General features: G+C 52.4%; 1 protein-coding gene across 1 annotated transcript in view; it reads left to right on the forward strand.

The window, feature by feature from the left end:
- Positions 1-3,789: 3,789 nt before the first annotated feature.
- Positions 3,790-19,246, forward strand: part of PLCG1 (phospholipase C gamma 1) — a gene marked incomplete at its 5' end in the record, with an annotated part of 25,638 nt that continues 10,181 nt past the window's right edge. The window contains 15 exon segments of the mRNA XM_010166874.1: positions 3,790-3,942; positions 5,065-5,158; positions 5,677-5,724; positions 10,572-10,656; positions 11,506-11,589; positions 11,923-11,945; positions 13,151-13,223; positions 14,244-14,345; positions 15,070-15,188; positions 15,990-16,075; positions 16,398-16,518; positions 16,918-17,086; positions 17,522-17,644; positions 18,571-18,672; positions 18,908-19,152. Of these exon segments, the coding sequence (XP_010165176.1) occupies positions 3,790-3,942; positions 5,065-5,158; positions 5,677-5,724; positions 10,572-10,656; positions 11,506-11,589; positions 11,923-11,945; positions 13,151-13,223; positions 14,244-14,345; positions 15,070-15,188; positions 15,990-16,075; positions 16,398-16,518; positions 16,918-17,086; positions 17,522-17,644; positions 18,571-18,672; positions 18,908-19,152 (1,627 nt within the window).

Genomic DNA, 19,246 nt, shown 5'->3' on the forward strand with positions numbered 1-19,246 from the left:
CCTTCCATGCTGCAGAGGGGCCGGGAAGGTGTTTGTGTCAGTAGAGACAGCGAGGTTTGAGGGGCTGATCGGCTGATCTGCTGCTCTGCGGCAAGAGGAGGCTGCACAAACCAAACCCTAAACCGTCTTCTCCCTGACACACGCAGGCATGTTTGGGAGGATGAGAGAGATGAGCAAGCAGCTGCAAGCACGCGTGGGCTGGAGGTTTTTACCCTGTTCCCTCCGGGTACGTGGTCCTTGCAGGGGCTGCCCTTCGCCCCAGGAATTCCCTGTGTGCTTCTGGCTTTGCTAAGCACCCCGCTTGCTCCAGGGCTCTCTCCATTGCCTGGAGCTGAGGTATGCAGTTTGTAACAATAGATCTGTCTTACTTACTTACTTACTAGCCTGCCAGTGCTCCATGCAGTGAGAGGTGGTGCAGGACATCGTTAGCACATTGCAGCATCCCAAAGCAGAGACAAGACTCTTGCAGTGTGATGCAGAAGAAGGACATTGATATTTTGGCACTTTCCTTCAGTAGTTATTGTCTGGTAAGCTGCCATGAACACCCAGCTGCCTGTTCTTTCCCACTGCGTTGGTCAAGCTCTGCATTCTTCCAAGACAGGATTCGTCTCCAGCCCTGCTGTGCATGTTCTGGATGCAAAGACCTTAACTGTGATAGAGTTTAAGGGCTGAAATAACACGCTGTGTCACTAAGGATGTGAGCACGTGGGCAGGTTACGGCAGGGCATGCCAACGTTTGAACTTCCAGCCAGCTCCAGCTTGTTTCCAAAGGGAAAGTGATGCCTTAAAAAGTCACACCCTTGCTTATTTTAGGGAGCTTGTCTGCACTCCCTTTGTAGCCCCAAGGAACTGGGTCTTTCTGTGCTCGTGTCCCAAGCTGATGAGCTTTGGAGGGTTATTGCAATGCTTGGTCTAGGTTCGTCCTGTGTCAGGCAGTGAGCGGGCTGCTGTCACCTGTGGGTGCACACCCACGGTGCTGTGAGGTGTATCTGCTGTCACCTGTGGGTGCACACCCACGGTGCTGTGAGGTGTATCTGCTGTCACCTGTGGGTGCACACCCACGGTGCTGTGAGGTGTATCTGCTGTCACCTGTGGGTGCACACCCACGGTGCTGTGAGGTGTATCTGCTGTCACCTCTGGGTGCACACCCATGGTGCTGTGAGGTGTATCTGCTGTCTCCTGCGGGTGCCCACCCACGGTGCTGTGAGGTGTATCTGCTGTCACCTCTGGGTGCACACCCATGGTGCTGTGAGGTGTATCTGCCGTCACCTCTGGGTGCCCACCCACGGTGCTGTGAGGTGTATCCTGCTAGGAAAGGATCCCACGTTCCTCATGGAGGGTTTATGAGTCTCCCCAGAGTGAAGCCCTGCATCTGGCTTGCCGTGGTGTTCCTTTGGAGCGAGCGTCGTCTCTCGTGATGCAGTTTCAGGGCTGTCAGCGGGTGATGAGCAGGTCACATTTCTGTCTAGTTTTGAACTGCAGTAAATTGGAATGAAAGGCGAGTCGATCCACAGTGAGTGCAGTAAGTGGAGTTTAATTGGGGTGAATTACACGCCAGGTTTGCAGTAATCTCCATCCTGCACTGCTCAGAAGCATCATCTGCTTTGGAAACGTGACTCAGAAATGTTGTTATTTGATTCCCCCAAGCACTGGAGAAACTATTTTTCCAGGAAGCAAAGATTCTTGGGTTGTGGGTTTGGTTTTTTTTTTCCTTGTTGCTGTTTTCTCTTTGTTTTATGGCAATGAGAATCCTTTCCCAGAATTTCCTCCGAGGAGGGTGCAAGATGCTCCCTTACCAACGTTTCTTCAGCTCCTTCTCACTTGGTGTTTAATGCTCTGGTGTGCCCTTTGCAGAGGAGCACAGCTCTGAGGTAGCTGGTTGGAATTATCTGCTCCTCTTCTCCACAAGCCACAGCTGAAGCTGCCAGGATGATGTAGCTGCACCATGGAGTTCACCACCCACACGTGTAGCCAGGCAGGTCTGTCTCCTCGCCAGCCCCATGCCTGGATTTCATAGAACAGAAGCACAGAATGGTTTTAGTTGGAAAAGACCTTTAAGATCATTGAGTCCAACCACAAATGTACACTGCCACGTTCACTTGCCCTGTGGTTCACTGCCAGGACCTGCCTGGGTCGGCTCTTTCCATCCTGGGCTGTCCCTTATGGTCATACTGCCTTACGCTTGGTCACCTTTGGGTTGGGCCACCAGGGACAGCTGCGGAGGTGTGACACCAGCCCTATAACCTATGGAATATCCTCAGGATGATGCTGTCCCCATGTCCCAGAAACCTGATGTGATGGCGGTGCTGGCTGCCCTGCTCTAGCCATCATCTGGTGGGCACCGTCTGGGGGTTTCATTTGACCATGGCTTGGTTGCTCGCAGTCCACCTTGCCCTGTTCACCCGTTCCCTGGAGGAAGCATGTTGACATTCTGGATGTGCATGAGGATAATAAACATAAGCACAGCTCTCTGGAGTCACCAGCCCCAGCCCTGGCCAGGGTGACACACTGTCCAACTGAATTACCAGCTTCATGACCCAGGACCTTGCCGTCTGCCGTCTGGCAAGAGATGCAGGTTTCTGAGCTTTCCTTTGCAGTCTGGGCTTGTTCCCTAACAATAACCCTGTCTGCTGCTGCCACAGGTTAAAAAACTAAGCCAGTCTTTTTAAAATAAAGTCCACAGGACTCATGTGTATGGTACAAAACTGTGGGAAGTGGGAGCCCTGAGCTGTTACCCACCTCCCTAGGCTCTAGTTCTGACCAGCACCTTGCATGTGTTTAGGTTGTTGATACCAGACCTCCTTGGTGGTGTCTGTAATTCGAATGACCTCTGGAGATTTGGCTGTTTTCATGCTTTTTCTAATGGTTTCTGTCTGGAAGGTGTTTGTCAGTAACGTGGGGAGGGGGACTCTGCCTGGAAGCACAGGAGGGTCACTGCAGTCAGATCTGCTCCAGAGCTGTGGTAGATCCACCACAACTGGATCTCCGAAGGTTGGGCTTGGTTGATCCTTGCACTGTACTTTCTTCTGTGGCCTTCTGAACACCACCAAGAGGTGATAAAAGTTTCATCCCTCTTTGGCTGGGGAAAGACAGAGTTTTCTTGGTGAAGATGACACATATATGAATGCAGGGGTTGCCCTGGGCATCCTGGTAATGCTCAGAGGAGCTGGGAGGATGCTAACAGGGCAGAGGGGAGATGCCTGAAAATACAGACATCATTTAGGGTGCAAGTGGGAAGGGGGGAGGCAGGAGCACCATCAAGTTGTTTAAACCAAGAATCAACTCAAGTTTCAGTATCTAATTTGAATTTGGAGAGGAGCAAATCGTGAATCTATGGTTGTTTGTAAGACACAGTAGCTGCAAACAGGCTTTCATCTAGCTGGGCAAGAGGCTGTGCCCTCAGAGGATTCACCTCTGGAGAAAAGCTTCTTTAAAATAAATTAAAAAAAAAAAGCAGTTTGCAGATGTATGTTGGGTGGGGGAAGAAGAAACTGTGAAGCTAAAGGGTGAAGGAGCTTGCAGTAACAGCAGTGCTGCCCTCTGCTCATCCTGCATGGGCATTGCCACGTGTGAGACATCCAACTGTTCTTGGGGGACATGGAGGTAAGTAGGGCTGTTCAGAGCCTGGTACCCCAGTGCCATAGGCATCCTGGGTCTGCTGTCATGTAATGGGTGGTAATCCAGCTCTTCAGATTACTAAAACCACTTTGTCCATGTTCTTCCTTCTCCATCTTCATGGGAATTTCAAGCTATTTACTGAACTCCCGTTTTGTTTCCCCTTTCTCCTAGTGGATATTCGTGAAATCAAAGAGATTCGTCCAGGAAAAAACTCGCGTGATTTTGACCGGTACCAGGAGGATCCGTGTTTCCGACCTGACCAGTCTCACTGCTTCGTTGTCCTCTATGGCACAGAATTCCGGCTGAAGACCCTCAGCTTGCAAGGTAAAGCACTCGTGGCCCTGGGGCTGTGCCAGGGCAGTGTTGGGCATCACCACAGGACCCAAACTTCCAATGCATCTTTCCATGAGGGAGCTGGAACTTATCCCTGGGCAGATGCTCCTTTCACCACAGCGAGGAGGTGTCTTTGGAAGAAGGTGACACCGGTTCCTTGAAGAGTACACATTCAACCCATTGTTAAGTCATTTAATTTATGTAGTAAACCCAAAAGTTGGGTGAACTGAAGCCCCTAGTTTAAATGTGTGCTGGAAATCAAGTGTTTTATCTCAGCTTGGCATGTTGCTGTTCATCAGCTGCGTTGTGGTGACTGGCCCCGTGCACATAGTGGTAAAATCTCACTCACTTCTGCTTTGCAATTCTGAGTGAGAAACCACTGCCAGTGGCAAACGGTAACTCACCAAGCCTCCTGCCTCTGAGGTGTTGGTCTCAGCTTTCCTAAACGCCTTGTCTGTTGACTTAAGCTGGACTTGGAGCACCCAGGCTTATGTTTTGCTGTGGAAGGAGGGGAGGTTTATGCTGTTGAGTCTCCTGTTCAGTTGGAGGACAGGCTCTTAATCGCTGGCTGCAGTTCAGCTGACGGACAATATCTTTTTCTGCTCACAATACACAGTCTTGTGTCTTGTTTAAACCCACGTACACAAGCACTGATGGAGGCAATCATGCTGACTCCTTAACGTCCGTGGCAAATCTGCCTTCTGGCTGGTGCTGCGGACACAGGGACAGTGACAGTTGTTCTGCCCTCAGGAAAGGATGGAAATGCTGACAGGGTGGTTATGGAGGAGCTGGCACACGTTCCCAAGCAGGTGCTGACCAGAGCATCACTGCCTGGGGACAAAGGTAACCCTCCAGCTCTCAGGAACTGATGTGAGGAGGGAGTGACATGCAGGGGCGAGGGGTCCAGCCAGCCATGTATGTCCTACGGGAGGGGAGTAGGAGCTCAGCTGGAGAGGAGCCAGCCAGAGCATCTGCATGGGAAGGAGCTGTTATCAGAAAGGGGATAAAGGAAGGAATAGGGGATAGAAGATGCTGGGGATAGTCACAAGAGGTTTGGGTTGGTGATCAGCTTCTATGTCCCTTCCTCCCATTTCTCCTGTGCAATTTCCACAGCCACTTCTGAGGACGAGGTCAATATGTGGATCAAGGGGCTGAACTGGCTGGTGGCCGACACTCTAAGGGCTGCCACCCCCCTGCAGATTGAGAGGTGAGGAACTTGTCCTTGTCTGGCACTTGTTTTCTTTTTCTTTTCCTCTTTTCTGACGAGATCTCATTCCCTGTGAGCCACGCTGCCCTGGCACTCCTGCCTTTGCACTCGAGAGGCTTCATTCATCCCATTGACCTGCTGCATTGCATTGTCTATGGCCAGAGTTTGATCTCACACACGTGCAGGAAAAAGGAGCTTTACCACAAACCAGATGTTTTTATGTGTGTGCAGCTTGTATTATCTGTAGCAATTCAGTGTAGAGGCAAGTAGGAGAGAATACCTTTGGGTTTTTTTTTGTCTTATCTGTGGACTCACTTGCAGACAGAGACAGTTTTAAAGGGGGGACAGGTTGCCTGCATGAAAATAGGGTAGGAAGGGGAGCAGAGCTGGGTGGGAAGGAGGGCTGTGGGACGGGACAGCGTGGCATTGAGCATCTTCCAGAGACAGGAGCAAACCAAAGGGACTTGTTGTTGAGGAACTGGGGCTAAGTGTGTGCATGTCTGTGCCTTTCTGTTCAGGTGGCTGCGGAAGCAGTTCTACTCGCTGGATCGCAACCGAGAAGATAGGTAAGAAGAGAGAAAAGCCCCACTTGTGGATGTGCCCATTCATAGAGGGTTTGAGCTGGAAAGGTTTACCTGTGACTTGAAAACCCAGTCTTTGCTTTGGATTTTTTTTGTTGAGTTCTTTAGGTTTTTAATTTTCATTTCCAAAGAACCTTAATTTAAGTCTCAATACTTCCTTTGCTGATTTTCATTGAACTAAAGAAACATCACAAAATTGTCTTGTTTCCCTGACCCAGCTGTTTGGACCCAGTGTCACCTTGAGACCCTGTAGCTGTGAAACACCTTCACCCCCAGCTGGCTTCACCCAAGGAAGCAGACACCAAAGAGCCAACAAGTGCTATGGCCACCCCGTCAGGGCTGAACTGGGTTGTGTTTGGTTTATTCTCCTCCTCTGAGGTCCATGAGGCCATGGATCATCCCTCTGCTTGGCTTCTAGGCTGATGGGCTGCAGCAGGGCCACTGCTTGTGGGCTTCTTGGGTGAATGCTCAGTGATGTCCTAGCAGGTGAAATGTCATGTTTGGACCCTTCATCAGGGGATAAGGGAGGGGAACTGGGTCATGATCCATCATGAGGAGATAAGGGAAGCGATGTTTCACTGTCGAGGAGGCAAGTTCCACCACACTTCACTTTCTGCCATCGCCTGCTTTCCCCAGCTGCCAGTCTCCTCTTCCCAAGGTGTTATTTGCCTCCTTTCATCCCCAGGACACGCTTTTCTCCCATGATATTAACTGAGCCCATGAACCTTTCAGCGTTGATTTCCAAGTTACTGTGCTCCCCTGGGGAGGGGGGATCCCTCCAGTCCTGATCTCAATGCTGGTGACATCGCTCACACATCACCTCGTGCTCCCCAGGCACCATCTGCCCCCCGTTTCCATCTGCCCACCCTGTTTTGTGCCTGGGTGCCCAGGCAGGACTTGCTGCAGAGCACCGAGCAGATCTCTGGGCTCCAGAGTATTCTCTGCTTGGTCCCTGTCAACATCGATCTCACACTGCGACCTGTTTGCCCTGGAGTCCTCCTCATCCTCACAGCAAGCTCCTGCCAAGAAACTCACCCCACAAACCTGGCTGTCTGTGACCATGGTCAGACAGGTCTGTCCTGTTGGATCAGCAGGTGAAAATCACTGCTCTGTAGTCATCAGGAGCAGCAAGCAGGTCCCCTCATCCTGCTTTGGTCCCCACTGCTGTGACCTTCTCTCCCAGCTGCAGCATGCTGTCCCATGACAGCCAGGACAGGCAGACAGCCCTGCTGCCAGGCAGCTGAGGGTTAAATTCAACCTCTCTGCATCTGGGAGTGGAGCAGGAGAGTGTTGCATTGGGGAAATCCTGCTGCATTGGGCATTTTTCCCTTTGAAATGATTTATATTGTGGCGTGGCGAGAGCTCCGTTGGGTGCACAGGGGTTTTGTGGAGGAGGGATAAACCCTTGCGGAGGCAGAAAGGGAAGGAGAGAGGCACCTTTAATCACTTGCAGCTGCTCTACATGTGCCACACACCTTTCAAATCCGGGCTTGGTTTTTATACACAGTGTACTGTTTTTCAGTGGTGAGTGGGCATAATATTTCCTAATTCAGCAATGGAAAGCACTGAGGCAGGTGCAGGGGTGGCTGCATGGGGGTTTTGGAGGATGAATGGAGAAGAAAGGGAAAAAATTGTTCCTTTTTCTCATCTCATTATACAGTAAAACTGATGAAATGGCATCCAGATAGGACAAAAGGGATTGCATGTATAGATTCAGCTGCCTGAGGCACGGTCAGCAGAGCTGAACACCAGCCTGTTGCATCATTCTTGTTTTTCTTGATATCATCTTTCTTTTAGCATGTAGAATTAAGGCAGCAAAATACAATATATTCTTTACTGGTCAGCCAAGGGGAGAGGTTTCAATGCAAACCACTTAATTTCAAGAGCTGCTGCTCCAGCCCAGGCAGCAAAAGGAGCAAAACAGCAATAGAGGGGGAATGTGGAAAGATTTTGGGTGTCCCCATTTTACAAGCATCCCTGTGTTTTCTGCAAAGGAGAGGCAGCAGTTATGGGCCATATCCATCTCTTGGATGAAACCTTTGACCTTATGAGGTGTTTCAGCATTGACTTCGGTGTTACTGGGCTCTTTGCTTTTACTTCTGAACTTGGAAATGGGTTTGAAAAGGGAACAGTGAGTTGTGTTTTGTTTTGTTTTAAAAAAGCCACTTCTTTTGCAAACCATCCTTGGTCCTTTCCAGATCAGGCAGATTTTTGGCAGCTGAAGTGATTGTTTGTATACCCCGCACCCCAGCCTCCTGTGCCGGAGCCCTTTCCTCTCCGCCTTCCCCCGGCTGGGTGCCTGTGCATACCTTCCAGATGTTGGCTGTTTTCACTGGCTGTTGGACCTTTGGGTATTTGTTTTTCCAAGGGAGGTTAGGTGGAAAGAGGAGGATAACAGGATGCTGGGTTTTTTTTTTTTTCCTAACTGCTGTGGAGGAGACTGTTTCACCTCTGGTTAGGAGAGCTGCCCAGGGCTGGGAGCAGAGTTACAGCACTGGTAGCTGGGGTGGGGAATGTTCTCATCCCCTGTGAGAGGGTTGGATCTGTCCCTTGGCCTGTTTGTTGTGAAACCTTAAAAAATTTCCATAGAAGAAATTAGTTTATTTATTTGGTTTTTACTTTCTAGTCTCAAAATACTACCAAGCTCTTCATCCAAGGTCTCCAACACTTATTAATAACACAAAGTAAATAAAATCCTTCCAGACCCCATCCTCCTACCGAAGCAGAGAGGGAAATGCTGGTCACAGCTTTTACAGGGTTTGCTCTCACCTCTCCTGGTGGCATCACATCGATGAGCAGTGCCATGATCCAACACCTCCCTATGAAACAGGCCAGCATCACCAGAGCTGGGCACTGGCTCCAGCGATCTCCAGCCCAATGCCTACTGCTGGTCCTGCTGCTGCGGTCCCTCCTGCTCCTCTTCCAAGAGTTTTTTTGCAGTCTCAGTCACATGGAAAGTGGAGATTGCTGCTGGGTGGCCCTGGGGACTCTGGGTGGGCCAGGGGTTCCATGAGAGCTGCTACATGCTGTGATCCTTGATGCATGAGGGCATCTCTCATGAGCCACCACTGTGCTCCTTGGTTCACTGACCCCCACATCTCCCCAGTTCCCTGTCACCCAGGGACCCCATAGCTGGGACCACCCTCCCCTGGGAGTTGCACAGCACCCTGCACGTGGCCATGGGTGCTGGGTGCATTGGATAAGGGAAGGGGCAGACTCCCCTCCCCAAAACACTCACCTTGAGCCCCAGGGGTGACTTCTGCTGGGGTGGGTGGAGATGGAGGTGCACAGGGCAGACACCAAAGCTGTGCTGATGCTGGAGCGTGTTGCTGGCTCTGTAGCTCACACGGCTGGGAGGGAAGGGGATGCTGGTGCCATTTGCCAGCTGGTCTTTTAACTCCTGTCCTGCCAGCAAGAGCCAGGATGCTGCCTGCATGGTCCTCGGGTGCTGGGTGCTGGCTGTGGGCACGGCACGGGAGCTGGACCAGGTCCTGCTCTGACCGTACGTGTGTCCTGGCCCCCCACAGCTCTGAGCCCAGAAACAAGGGCTCTCTGTGTCCCACCGGCTGCGACAGCCCTTGTCTCTGCAGCGCCTGACACCAGCCGGTTTCTCCCTCTCCTTGGGCCTCCCTCCATCTCCATCCTTCCTCCATTCTGTGTCGGTTGAGATCACCCCATTTCCAGGGAAAAGCATAAGAGACATGGTTCACACTGCCCCTCCACATTCTGCAGATGACAGCGTGACCCCTGCACAGGACATCTTCCCTGCCACCTTTATATTTGCACCCCAAAGCCATGAGCGTTCTCAGGGTCAGACCTGCCCTGTGCTTTTCAGGATCATCCTGCGGGGTCCTGGGCTCCCACTCGCTCAGCAGCGGGCACAAGCGGTGTCTGTGAGGGCTGGGGTGGACTCAGAGGACTGGTTTTAAGGCAGGAGCTGCCAGAAAATGGTTGCATGCAGACTTCTGAGCTCCTTAAATGCTGCAGATGGGGGACACCTGTGTTTTTTCTTGCTGCCGGGCTGTTGCTCCATGGTGGAACGATGCTGGAGCAGGCAGGGGTGGCCCAGGGCTCCTTGCTGCCTGTCTCTGCCCACCTGGATGTGGGATCCTGCTCAGGGTTGGCACCCTCCCTGGTCCCAGAACCAGCAGATTTGGTGTGAAGGGCCTTGGGGGGAGGACAGTGGTGCTGGCTGTCCCGTGCCAGCGGTGTGTGTGGCAATGGCTGGGTGAGCACAGCTGGGCACAACGTGCCTGTGGTTAGACACTGAAAATGGCTTTTTTTCCTTTCTTTAAGATAAAATTAGCAGGGTCCAGACCACTGGCAAAGCCTGCCCTCCTCCAGCTGTCTCCACAGGCCAGGGAGTGAGTTTTGGAAGGGATTTGGTCTTGCAGCATCCATGTTGGGGCAGAGATACTTGGAAAATGCTTCTCCCTGGTCGTTCCTGTAAAGCAATAGACAATATGTGCTGGTTGCAGCATCAGCTCGAGTGGGATGAGGGTGCTGGGACTCACCCGGCAGTGCTGGGACTCACCCGGCAGTGCTGGGAGCTTGCAGGATGGGTGTCTGCAGTTCCCATCGGGATGCAAGCACCTCTCTGCTCCCCACATGCAGCATAGATGCAGAATTCATTGGGGTGGAAAACATCCTTCTGTTCTGCTTTTGGTCCCAACCCCAGCATCCTTCTGGGGTCGTGCATCTGTCCTTGTGTGTCACAGCTGATGTCCCTTTGGGCACAGCTGCTCAGTGCATGTGGTGTCCCGATCCCACGGTGACACCCCTCTGTCCCAGAGCTGCTGAATGTGTTTCCCCTCTCTCCCCTGCTGAGCCAGGATCTCTGCCAAGGATCTGAAGAACATGCTGTCTCAGGTCAACTACCGGGTCCCCAACATGAGGTTCCTGCGGGAGAGACTCACGGTGAGTGTGTGACCCCTCTGTTCTCCTCACTTGTGCTGGGGACCCTCGGCAGCCTGGTGCCTGCCTTTGAGCAAAACCTGATGGTGGTTAAACTCCCACAGCACATTTGCATATTGCAGAGGCTCCCAGCCTTTCCCGGGAAGGCCCCCACCCACGGCAATGACTGAAGAGGTGCCAGCTCCCACTGGGTGCCGCACCCTGGCCTGTTTGTGTCTAGCACCCTCTCTTCACCCCACCCTGCCTGCCCTGCTCCCCACATTGCTTCTGGCTCCGGTCTGGGGCTTTGCCCTGGTGGGTTGGAGTGCAGGAGGACAGGCAGTGGGACCAGCTGGTCCTGCATCCCAGCTCCTGCATCCCACTGCCACCAGGTGACGGGCAGCCAGGTCTGCCAGTGTCACTGCAGACCCAGGAAGGAAGGGTGACCTCGTGATGTCCAGCCATTGCCCCAGCACTGCGCTCTGAGGCTGAAGAGTGGTGTATCCAAAAGAGAGCACACCCTTTGGGTCTTGCAGTTTCCTGACGCTTCAGATGCTCTTTGCAAACAAAAATTAAAATGATGCTTTTGTAACTATTCAAGTGAACTAAGGCTTTTTAATCAGCACCACGATGCCTTTGTGTGGGTGAGCTTGGGGAGCTGCTCAGTTTAGGATGTGCCTGTGTCCTGGGCACAGTGGGGTCCCACTGGCCCCAGCAGAGGTGGGCAGAGGTAGGAAGCAAAGTCTGCCCAGTTGTTGGTCTTCCCCTCCTCCTTTTTCCCCAGGAATCCTGGTGGGAGGATACACTCCTCAGGCCATGCAGAGTTGCCTGTGGCCCCGTAAAACCTTTGGGTTGGTTTTTTTTTGGCCACAGGATGTGGAGCAGAGGAACGGGGACATCACATATGGGCAGTTTGCACAGCTCTACCGCAGCCTGATGTTCAGCGCCCAGAAAATGGTAAGAGCTGAATTCTCCAGGGCTGGGAAGGGAGAGACTGTGCTTGTTACTGGGCATTCCCTCTTAATTGCCTTTTTAACCCTGCTGCCCTCAGCTAATAGCTCTTGTCTCCTACCTCTGGGCCAGGGAAGACAGAGAATAAAGAAGTTAGTGCTTTAGGCTGGGTGACACAGTGCTGGGGATGGGAGAGGTGGTGTGTGAGCCAGGGCTGTAGGAAAGCAGAGCCACACGGTGCTGGTTTGCTGTCCCCATTGCCTTCTTGATCAATTTGTGCTGTCACATACCTTGGTGAGACTGAGTGTACACCTAATGCTTGTGCTTCTTCTTTTGCAGATGGACGTCCCATTCCTAGAAAGGTGGATAATTCTCTGTATTTACTGGGCAAAGGGCTGTTTTCTTTTGCTCTGTAACATGTGATAGTGCCTGCAGCAGCGTGTTGGGAAGAGGAATGCTGCACACCTCTTGCTTGCCACTACGCTCCTTGTGTTTTTGTGCTCTGAATAAGCATCTTTGCTGTAGACACTTCAGCTCAGGTCAGTAAGGGCTCCCTTCCTCCCAGACATCCCACTGAGATCCAGCTCAGCTCAGCCACTTCCAAAAACAGTTGGTTTCTGTGAAATGATGAGACCTGGAGCTGTCTCCCAGAGGTTCTCCTCATGGTTGGTGCTGGTTGGCCGCAGTGCTGGGGGCTGTGGGGGCTGTGCTCAGTGCCCTCCCCTCAGGCTCCTCTCCAGGCAATGCCTGTGGTGCCATTGCTCACTCTGCCCTTTCCTGTCCTGTGCACATCTCAGCCATGGTCAGAAGAGCTTGAGCTTAGACATGGAAGCTAAAGAGTGAAAGACATGTTAATTTGTCCAGGTAATTCCCCATGCTTTCCTTTCTTTTTTCCTATAACTGTAGAAAAAAGAGTTGGCAGGGACCTCAGCAGAGCACCTGGTTCATCCCTCTGCCCAGGGCAGCCAGCACTGCCCAGGCCATTGCTGGATTTTTTGCTGTTAGTCCCCAGCATGGCCCTTGGCTGTCCATTGTGGCTTGGTGTGTTGATGGACAAGTCTTTTGAGATAATCAGCTACAAATGATTCCTTCCTTCATCCCTTGCCCTGCCTCCTTGAGTCCACATCCTCTGGTTACCTGTAGCTCTGTCCTGTCTACAGTCACCTTTTGACTGCCCTGCAGCTATTTAGTTCTTTTCACTCTTTTACAAGCCAGACTCTCTGGGTTTGGGGTTTTTTTTTTACAATTCAGTCCCTCTGACGAGTTTTGCTGTCCTTCACCAAAGTTTCACATTGTCATGCTCTTGTCGGTGTGAATCCTGGACTGGTCCTGGAGCAGTCCCTGGCTCTGAGATGTGGACATATGATCTCAGGTGCTGTGTGTTTGCTGTCGTGCTCTCCTCAGCTCATCCCACTCTGCTCTTGCAGCACTGCTTGCTCAGGGCACATCTTGCTTGTACATGCCATGGTGGTTGCAGATGGCATCTCACGTGGTGCCATTAACAGTTGGTCATGATGTACTGCATAAGTGACTGAAGCTTCTCTCTCTCTCTCTCTCTGCTTTTCAGAGGTGGAGAAAGGTCTGAGCACTTCAGGGTGTCACTGCTGGAGTTGCAGAAGTTCTTGCTGGAGTACCAGAGGGTGAGCTTGGCCCAGGCCCAGGGGAGGGCTGAGGGGGTAGGCACTGGTGTTGGTAGGGATCTGGTACTCCAAGGGTGGCCTTGCCGTGGAGGTGGGATGTTTTGGTCTTGGAGTGCTCTGCTTGGCATGGCCACAACCTGAACACATCCCTCCTGGAGCAGGTGGCGATGCAGGGGAAGTGCTGGTGAGGGTAAACCTGGTCAGAAAAGGAACCAAGAACAGATCTGAGGGGAGTGGAGGTCCCACAAGGGAGGAGCTGGTCAGTGGAGGCTTATCCAGTGCCTGTGACCTTGGCTGGTACTAAAGGTTTGCAGCAGCTGAAGCATCATGATCCATCCTGTCTGCTTGGGAGGTCTCAGCAGCTTCTGAGGAGCAGCTGATCGCTTTGATTGCTGACCTTTCCATTTAAAAGCAGTCTTAGGTTGTTCAGCCAGCACAGCACGTGCGCTCGGACACACACACAGGCACAGGCAGCGCATTTGTGAGCTGCACAGACCCTTTATTTTGACTCTTGCTGGCTCCCGTCTTGTTGCTGGTCTCCTTCAAGAGGACAGGGGTGGTTTTGCAAAAGCACTGCTGTACTTCGTGTGAGATCCTCCCCATCTCCCACCACAGCTGCCTCCCTGCCCGTGGTCTGCCGCGAGTGGAGAGTTAAACCAGCCAAGGGACGCAGCGGTTGATGGTCTAATGAAAGACACTTGGGGAGAGAGAGAGAGAGAAGCAAAAGGAAGCTGAGTTGGCTCCTTCTGCAGAAGGAGGAGGGATGACAGATGTCTGCAAAGGAGCTATCATCAGAGAGAAAAATGCAGGGCATTGAGAAAATGAAGACCACATAGAAGCAGAGCAGATTTCTGCAGTTGTGTGCTCTCCGGCATTTGTGCTGACAGTTGAATTCCTGGCAGAGATGGTCTTGCATTAAAAACTGCTTCCTTAATGGTTAAAGCTTCTAGTTGGATGAGCTGCACGTGGGTTTGAATACTGAAATGGTTTCTTTTTTTATGTCTCTCTTGGGCTTTGCAGGAGCTCTGGGCTGCAGATATCCTTCAGGTACAGGAATTCATGTTCAACTTTCTGCGAGACCCTTTGAGGGAGATTGACGAGCCTTATTTCTCCCTGGATGAAGTAAGACACCTTGAACACTAGCGTGTATGGAGTGGGGTGGAGTAGGGTGTGACATCCCCTGTGTGACGTGTGCTTGTGGTGTGACAGCTCTGCTGTCTGTGTCTTCACTGCGAGGTGGTGGTGCTCAAAGGATCACAGCTCCCCTTAGCTGCATTGCTGTATGAGATGGACGTGGTGGGTCACCATGTTGTGCAAGAGCTGGTTGGCGAAGGGAATGACTTCTGGGCTCTCTTCGTGAGCTGGGAGTGCTCATCAGGCAGTTCATTTGGAGGAGGAAAGGGGCTGTGTTTGGCTTAATGCCCCTTTGGGGCATATAAGGTTCTTTTAAAAGCGAGAAGAGCCGAAAACAAAAGAATAAAACCAATTTGAGATGACCATGCCACTGGCATTCTGGACCGATTCCCACACAAAGGTCCCTTGACCCAGGTGGCCTTAGTGAGCTATTGCCTGCCATGGGAGCTGCAAAAGAAAATGCAGAGCAATTCCTTTGTGCCCAGCTGGGTCAAAGGATTTGTGCACAGATACCTGGCACAGCTCGGAGGATAGGTGGCAATGCCCAAGTTGTGGTTACTTGAGCACGCTGGGTCAGGTAGCTTGTGTGCTGCCTCTGGTCAGTCAGTGCTGCTCGGTAGCTGCTGACACGGAGGATGAGATGTGTGTGAAGCTAAACCACAGCAGCCGGCTCCTCTGCATCATTAACACGCTTCTGTTTCTTCCTGAGCAGTTTCTCACCTTCCTGTTTTCCAAAGAGAACAGCATCTGGAACTCGCAACTGGACATGGTGTGCCTGGAGAACATGAACAACCCCCTCTCCCATTACTGGATCTCCTCCTCGCACAACACGTAAGGACTCTCCACCCATCTGCTCCCAGTGTCCTCTTCCCCAGTGCCAGGGTGGGATTCCCTTGATTTTGCCAGTGCCAGTGTTGGATCAAGTAGACTTTTCCAAACCACAGTCAGTACATCAGAGACCTTCCCCTTGGTGCCCCAGTCCTCTCTCCGTGACTTAACCAGCAGTGTTTTGCTCAGACATTGTCAGCAGCACACATCTGCACAGGCTGATGCTTTCAGGTCCCAGGCTGTCACTCTGGCAGTTTCTTGCCATTAGCAATGTCATCGTCCCCAGCCTCCATGGACAGATGTGGTAAAAACCTGGCGAGCTGGAATGGGCCATTTCCCTTCTCTGCTGCTAGAAGAATCTTGCAGGAACTGCTTTCTTGGAAGACAGGCTCTGTCCGTGCTCCCTGTTCATGGGATGCAGTGGCAGCAGCGTAGCCCAAATTTGAAGGACCACGAGCCAAAGGCAGCTGAGCAGCCTGGAGAGCTGGCAGTGAGCTCCAGTCTGCAAGAGCTGGTCTAACCCTGCTCTCAGGCTGCTTCTGCCTGGTACAGGGGCTTTGTAGCTCTGATACTGGTCTTTGAGGCTTATCTCAAGAGCCAGCAGCAAGGCTGGACCTCAGAGTAGGGCTTGCAGCCCCTTGCAGTAGGGCAAAGCTGAACCTCTCACCTGGGGAAGGTGGCAGGTCTGGAGGAACGTCGCTTTTGCTGTTCCTTACATGGCAGAGGCAGGTCCGTGATGTCCCCACAGACATCCGTGCCCGCAGTGAGCGTGTTGCTTTGCTGATGTCTCCTCTCACCTGGAAGGTACCTGACGGGGGATCAGTTCTCGAGCGAGTCCTCGCTGGAGGCGTACGCCCGCTGCTTGCGCATGGGATGCCGCTGCATCGAACGTGAGTACCCGGAGCCGGCGCTTCTGTCTCTGTCATCGCGAGAGCTGGTGGTGGTCAGATGGTTGGAGAAGGCTTTGTGTGGAAGGCAGAGCTGAAGGTTGACGTGCTAGTGGCAGCATTGTCACTCTGATGGGCTGAAAGGGCTGAGGTAATTTGCTTTGTGGGACTGGGTGGTACGTGCCCAAGCTTTTGGTCCCCTAGAATGATCTGGACTTTCATACCACTCCTTTGTTACCATCCAAGGCAGTTCAGCCCATCTCATGTCCATGTCCTGCCTGTGTTCCAGCCTTTGGGCTAAGTTTCCCCTGTGGGTCTCTTTCAGTTGATTGCTGGGATGGTCCTGATGGCATGCCAGTCATCTACCATGGACACACCTTAACCACAAAGATCAAGTTCTCTGACGTCTTGGTCACCATCAAGGAGCATGCCTTTGTCACGTCCGAGTGAGTACAGCAAGGACCTCGACTTCAGCTAGCAGAGCTTCCAGGAAGGCAAAGAGGTGGCTGAGCCAAGGCCGTAGCACAGTGAAGCCCAACTTTATCCAAAGATCCAGCAAAAGACCATGTGCCTGGGATTTGGTGGGAGGAAAGTGTGTCATTGTGTCTCCCAGACAGAAGTTGTGGGAGGGAAGGCTTTGGGTAAACCCCAGTAGTTTGCCAGTCCTCCTCCACTCTGCATTGCCAGCAGCAGTGGGGACACGCTGAATGCTCAAGAGAGCACAGATTGCTGGTGATACAATCTGCTCTTTGAAGGCACAGAGGTCAGGCTTGAAATGGAGCTCAGAAGGTGTTGGTTCCATCCAGACACCGTGCTGGTTCTGATGGCTCTTTTTCTTCTCCCAGTTTCCCCGTCATTCTGTCCATTGAGGACCACTGCAGCATTGCTCAGCAGAGGAACATGGCTCAGAATTTCAAGAAGGTCTTTGGGGACATGCTCTTGACCAAACCAGTAGATATTTCTGCTGATGGCCTTCCCTCTCCAAACCAGCTCAAGAGGAAGATTCTCATCAAGGTGAGCTCCCTTCCCCAGCAAGGCTCTGAAGTGGAGAGAATGGGGGCAGATGCGGTGAGGGTGTTGGGACCAAGGGCAGCTGCTTACCTCTGGAAAGGGCTGGTTGGCAGTGCAGGGTTGGAAGTGGAGACCTGTTGCTAAAAACAATTGGAGACAAAGAGCTCGTTTGCTTCAGAGGAGCTGCTGGGAAATGAGCTCAGCAGCTGGGTCTGCCTTTCTTGAGAGCTTGGAGGATGTTGGTATTTCTGCTGCAGGAATCACCTCTGGGAAGAAAGGGTGGGACTTTAATGCCATTTGATGATCTCTGTGGCATGGGTCTTACCTTGGTCCTTTTGGTCTGGAGGAGCCCACAGCAGCAGACCTGGAGTTTTAGGGTAGTTCACTAGGAAATCCATGCTGCTTTTTAGGTGCCTGACCCGCTCTGTCATCCCCCAGCACAAGAAGCTGGCAGAGGGCAGTGCTTACGAGGAGTTACCCACCTCCGTCATGTATTCGGAGAACGACATCAGCAACTCCATCAAGAACGGGATCCTCTACCTGGAAGACCCCATCAATCATGTATGTCTCTCTCTGCCACTGTCACCCCAGCCCCACTCTGTGGGCTCTGTAAATGACGTGGGAACTCCGTAAGGCAGTGTGTGTGCTGGAAGGAAGGGCTGTGGTACAAATGATCTACGAGGCCGTTGGTCTGTCCTGTTTCTCTGGAGTCTCTGAAGGCTGAGGGAGTTTTTACCCTGGCTCTCTCTGCTCTTCCCTAGGCATCTCCTCTTGGCCCTTGTTAGAGGCAGAAGGCTGAGCTAGAGGGAGCTCTGGGCTGATGCTCTGCAGCTGCTCTTGTGTAATCCGTATAACCTGTTATCTGTGGCTGCAGTCAGTTCTAGCGAGGGGCTGCATTTCTGGACCTGCCACCTGCCAAGTGCTCCACACTAAACACACCGTCACGAGCGTTCTGCTTGGTGAAGCGCCGAGCGCTGGTTTCACTGCGTGCGCTGACTGACACACAGTCCCCTGCTTCAGCTGCTGGGCTGTGCTGAGGATCTGTCAGGCAAAGTCACGTCTGAACAGAACAGGGCTTTGGGAAATAGGAAAGTGCATGGGTAAAGCTTCATAACCTTCTCTGATGCCCTCAGCTCTGATAGCCCCCGTGCTGAATCCAAGAGTGTTTTCTTTTTGCACTGATCTGCTCTTTATTTGGTCATGTCCTGGGGTGTTTGCAGTGTGATCTGCTGTCCCTTTGTGTGTAAGACCTGTCACATGCTGGTTTTTTTGCTACTGCTAAATCCATGCCTCAGATCTGGGAGATGTCTTGGAAGCTCCTGTGACTCCACTGAAATCAGTGCTGCTGGTGACTATCCTTCGCAAACCCAATCACCCTTCACTGCTTGTGCTGATCAGGAAGAGATGATCCCACAGATGGGTGGGTGGTGGGCCAGACTGGTGCTTCCTCGAGGGGGTCTCTTTGCCCAGAGTTTGTTTCCTTGCAGGAGTGGAACCCACATTACTTTGTCCTGACCAGCAGCAAGATCTATTACTCTGGGGAGACAACGAGTGACCAAGGAAACGAGGATGAGGAAGAACAAAAGGAGGTGAGGGCTCCCTTGCGTGATGGAGAGTTGTTCTCTTAGAGAAAGGACTTGAGTGCCCAAGGGGCTGAGCATCTCCAATGCCAGCTGACTTCAGGGGGAGATCCTGTGGTGGGAAGGGTGGGAGCTGCTTCAAAAACTACATGGTCCTGAGTAGTCCAGTTCCCTGAGCAGAGCAGACTCTGGCACCATGAGCACGTCCTCAGTAACCCAAGACGGTGGGTTTTCCCTCTGCCAGGTGAGCAACAGCACCGAGCTCCACTCCACAGAGAAGTGGTTTCACGGCAAGCTGGGAGCGGGACGTGACGGGCGGCACATCGCGGAGCGGCTGCTGACCGAGTACTGCATCGAGACGGGGGCCCCCGACGGCTCCTTCCTTGTCAGAGAGAGTGAGACCTTCGTTGGAGACTACACCCTCTCCTTCTGGTGAGGGCCACAGGCACCAGCTCGGTGTCACTCCTGGGGCAGTCTTCATTGTCAGTGGTGGGGTCCCACTCCTCAGTGGTCCCTGAGTGGGTTTCTCCCCTTTTTCCCAGCATCATGTCAACTCACTGTCCCAGAGCAGAAGGGTCAAGTC

The sequence above is a fragment of the Antrostomus carolinensis genome, unplaced genomic scaffold, assembly GCF_000700745.2.
Source record: "Antrostomus carolinensis isolate BGI_N321 unplaced genomic scaffold, ASM70074v2 scaffold30594, whole genome shotgun sequence".
Taxonomy (NCBI): Eukaryota; Metazoa; Chordata; class Aves; order Caprimulgiformes; family Caprimulgidae; genus Antrostomus; species Antrostomus carolinensis.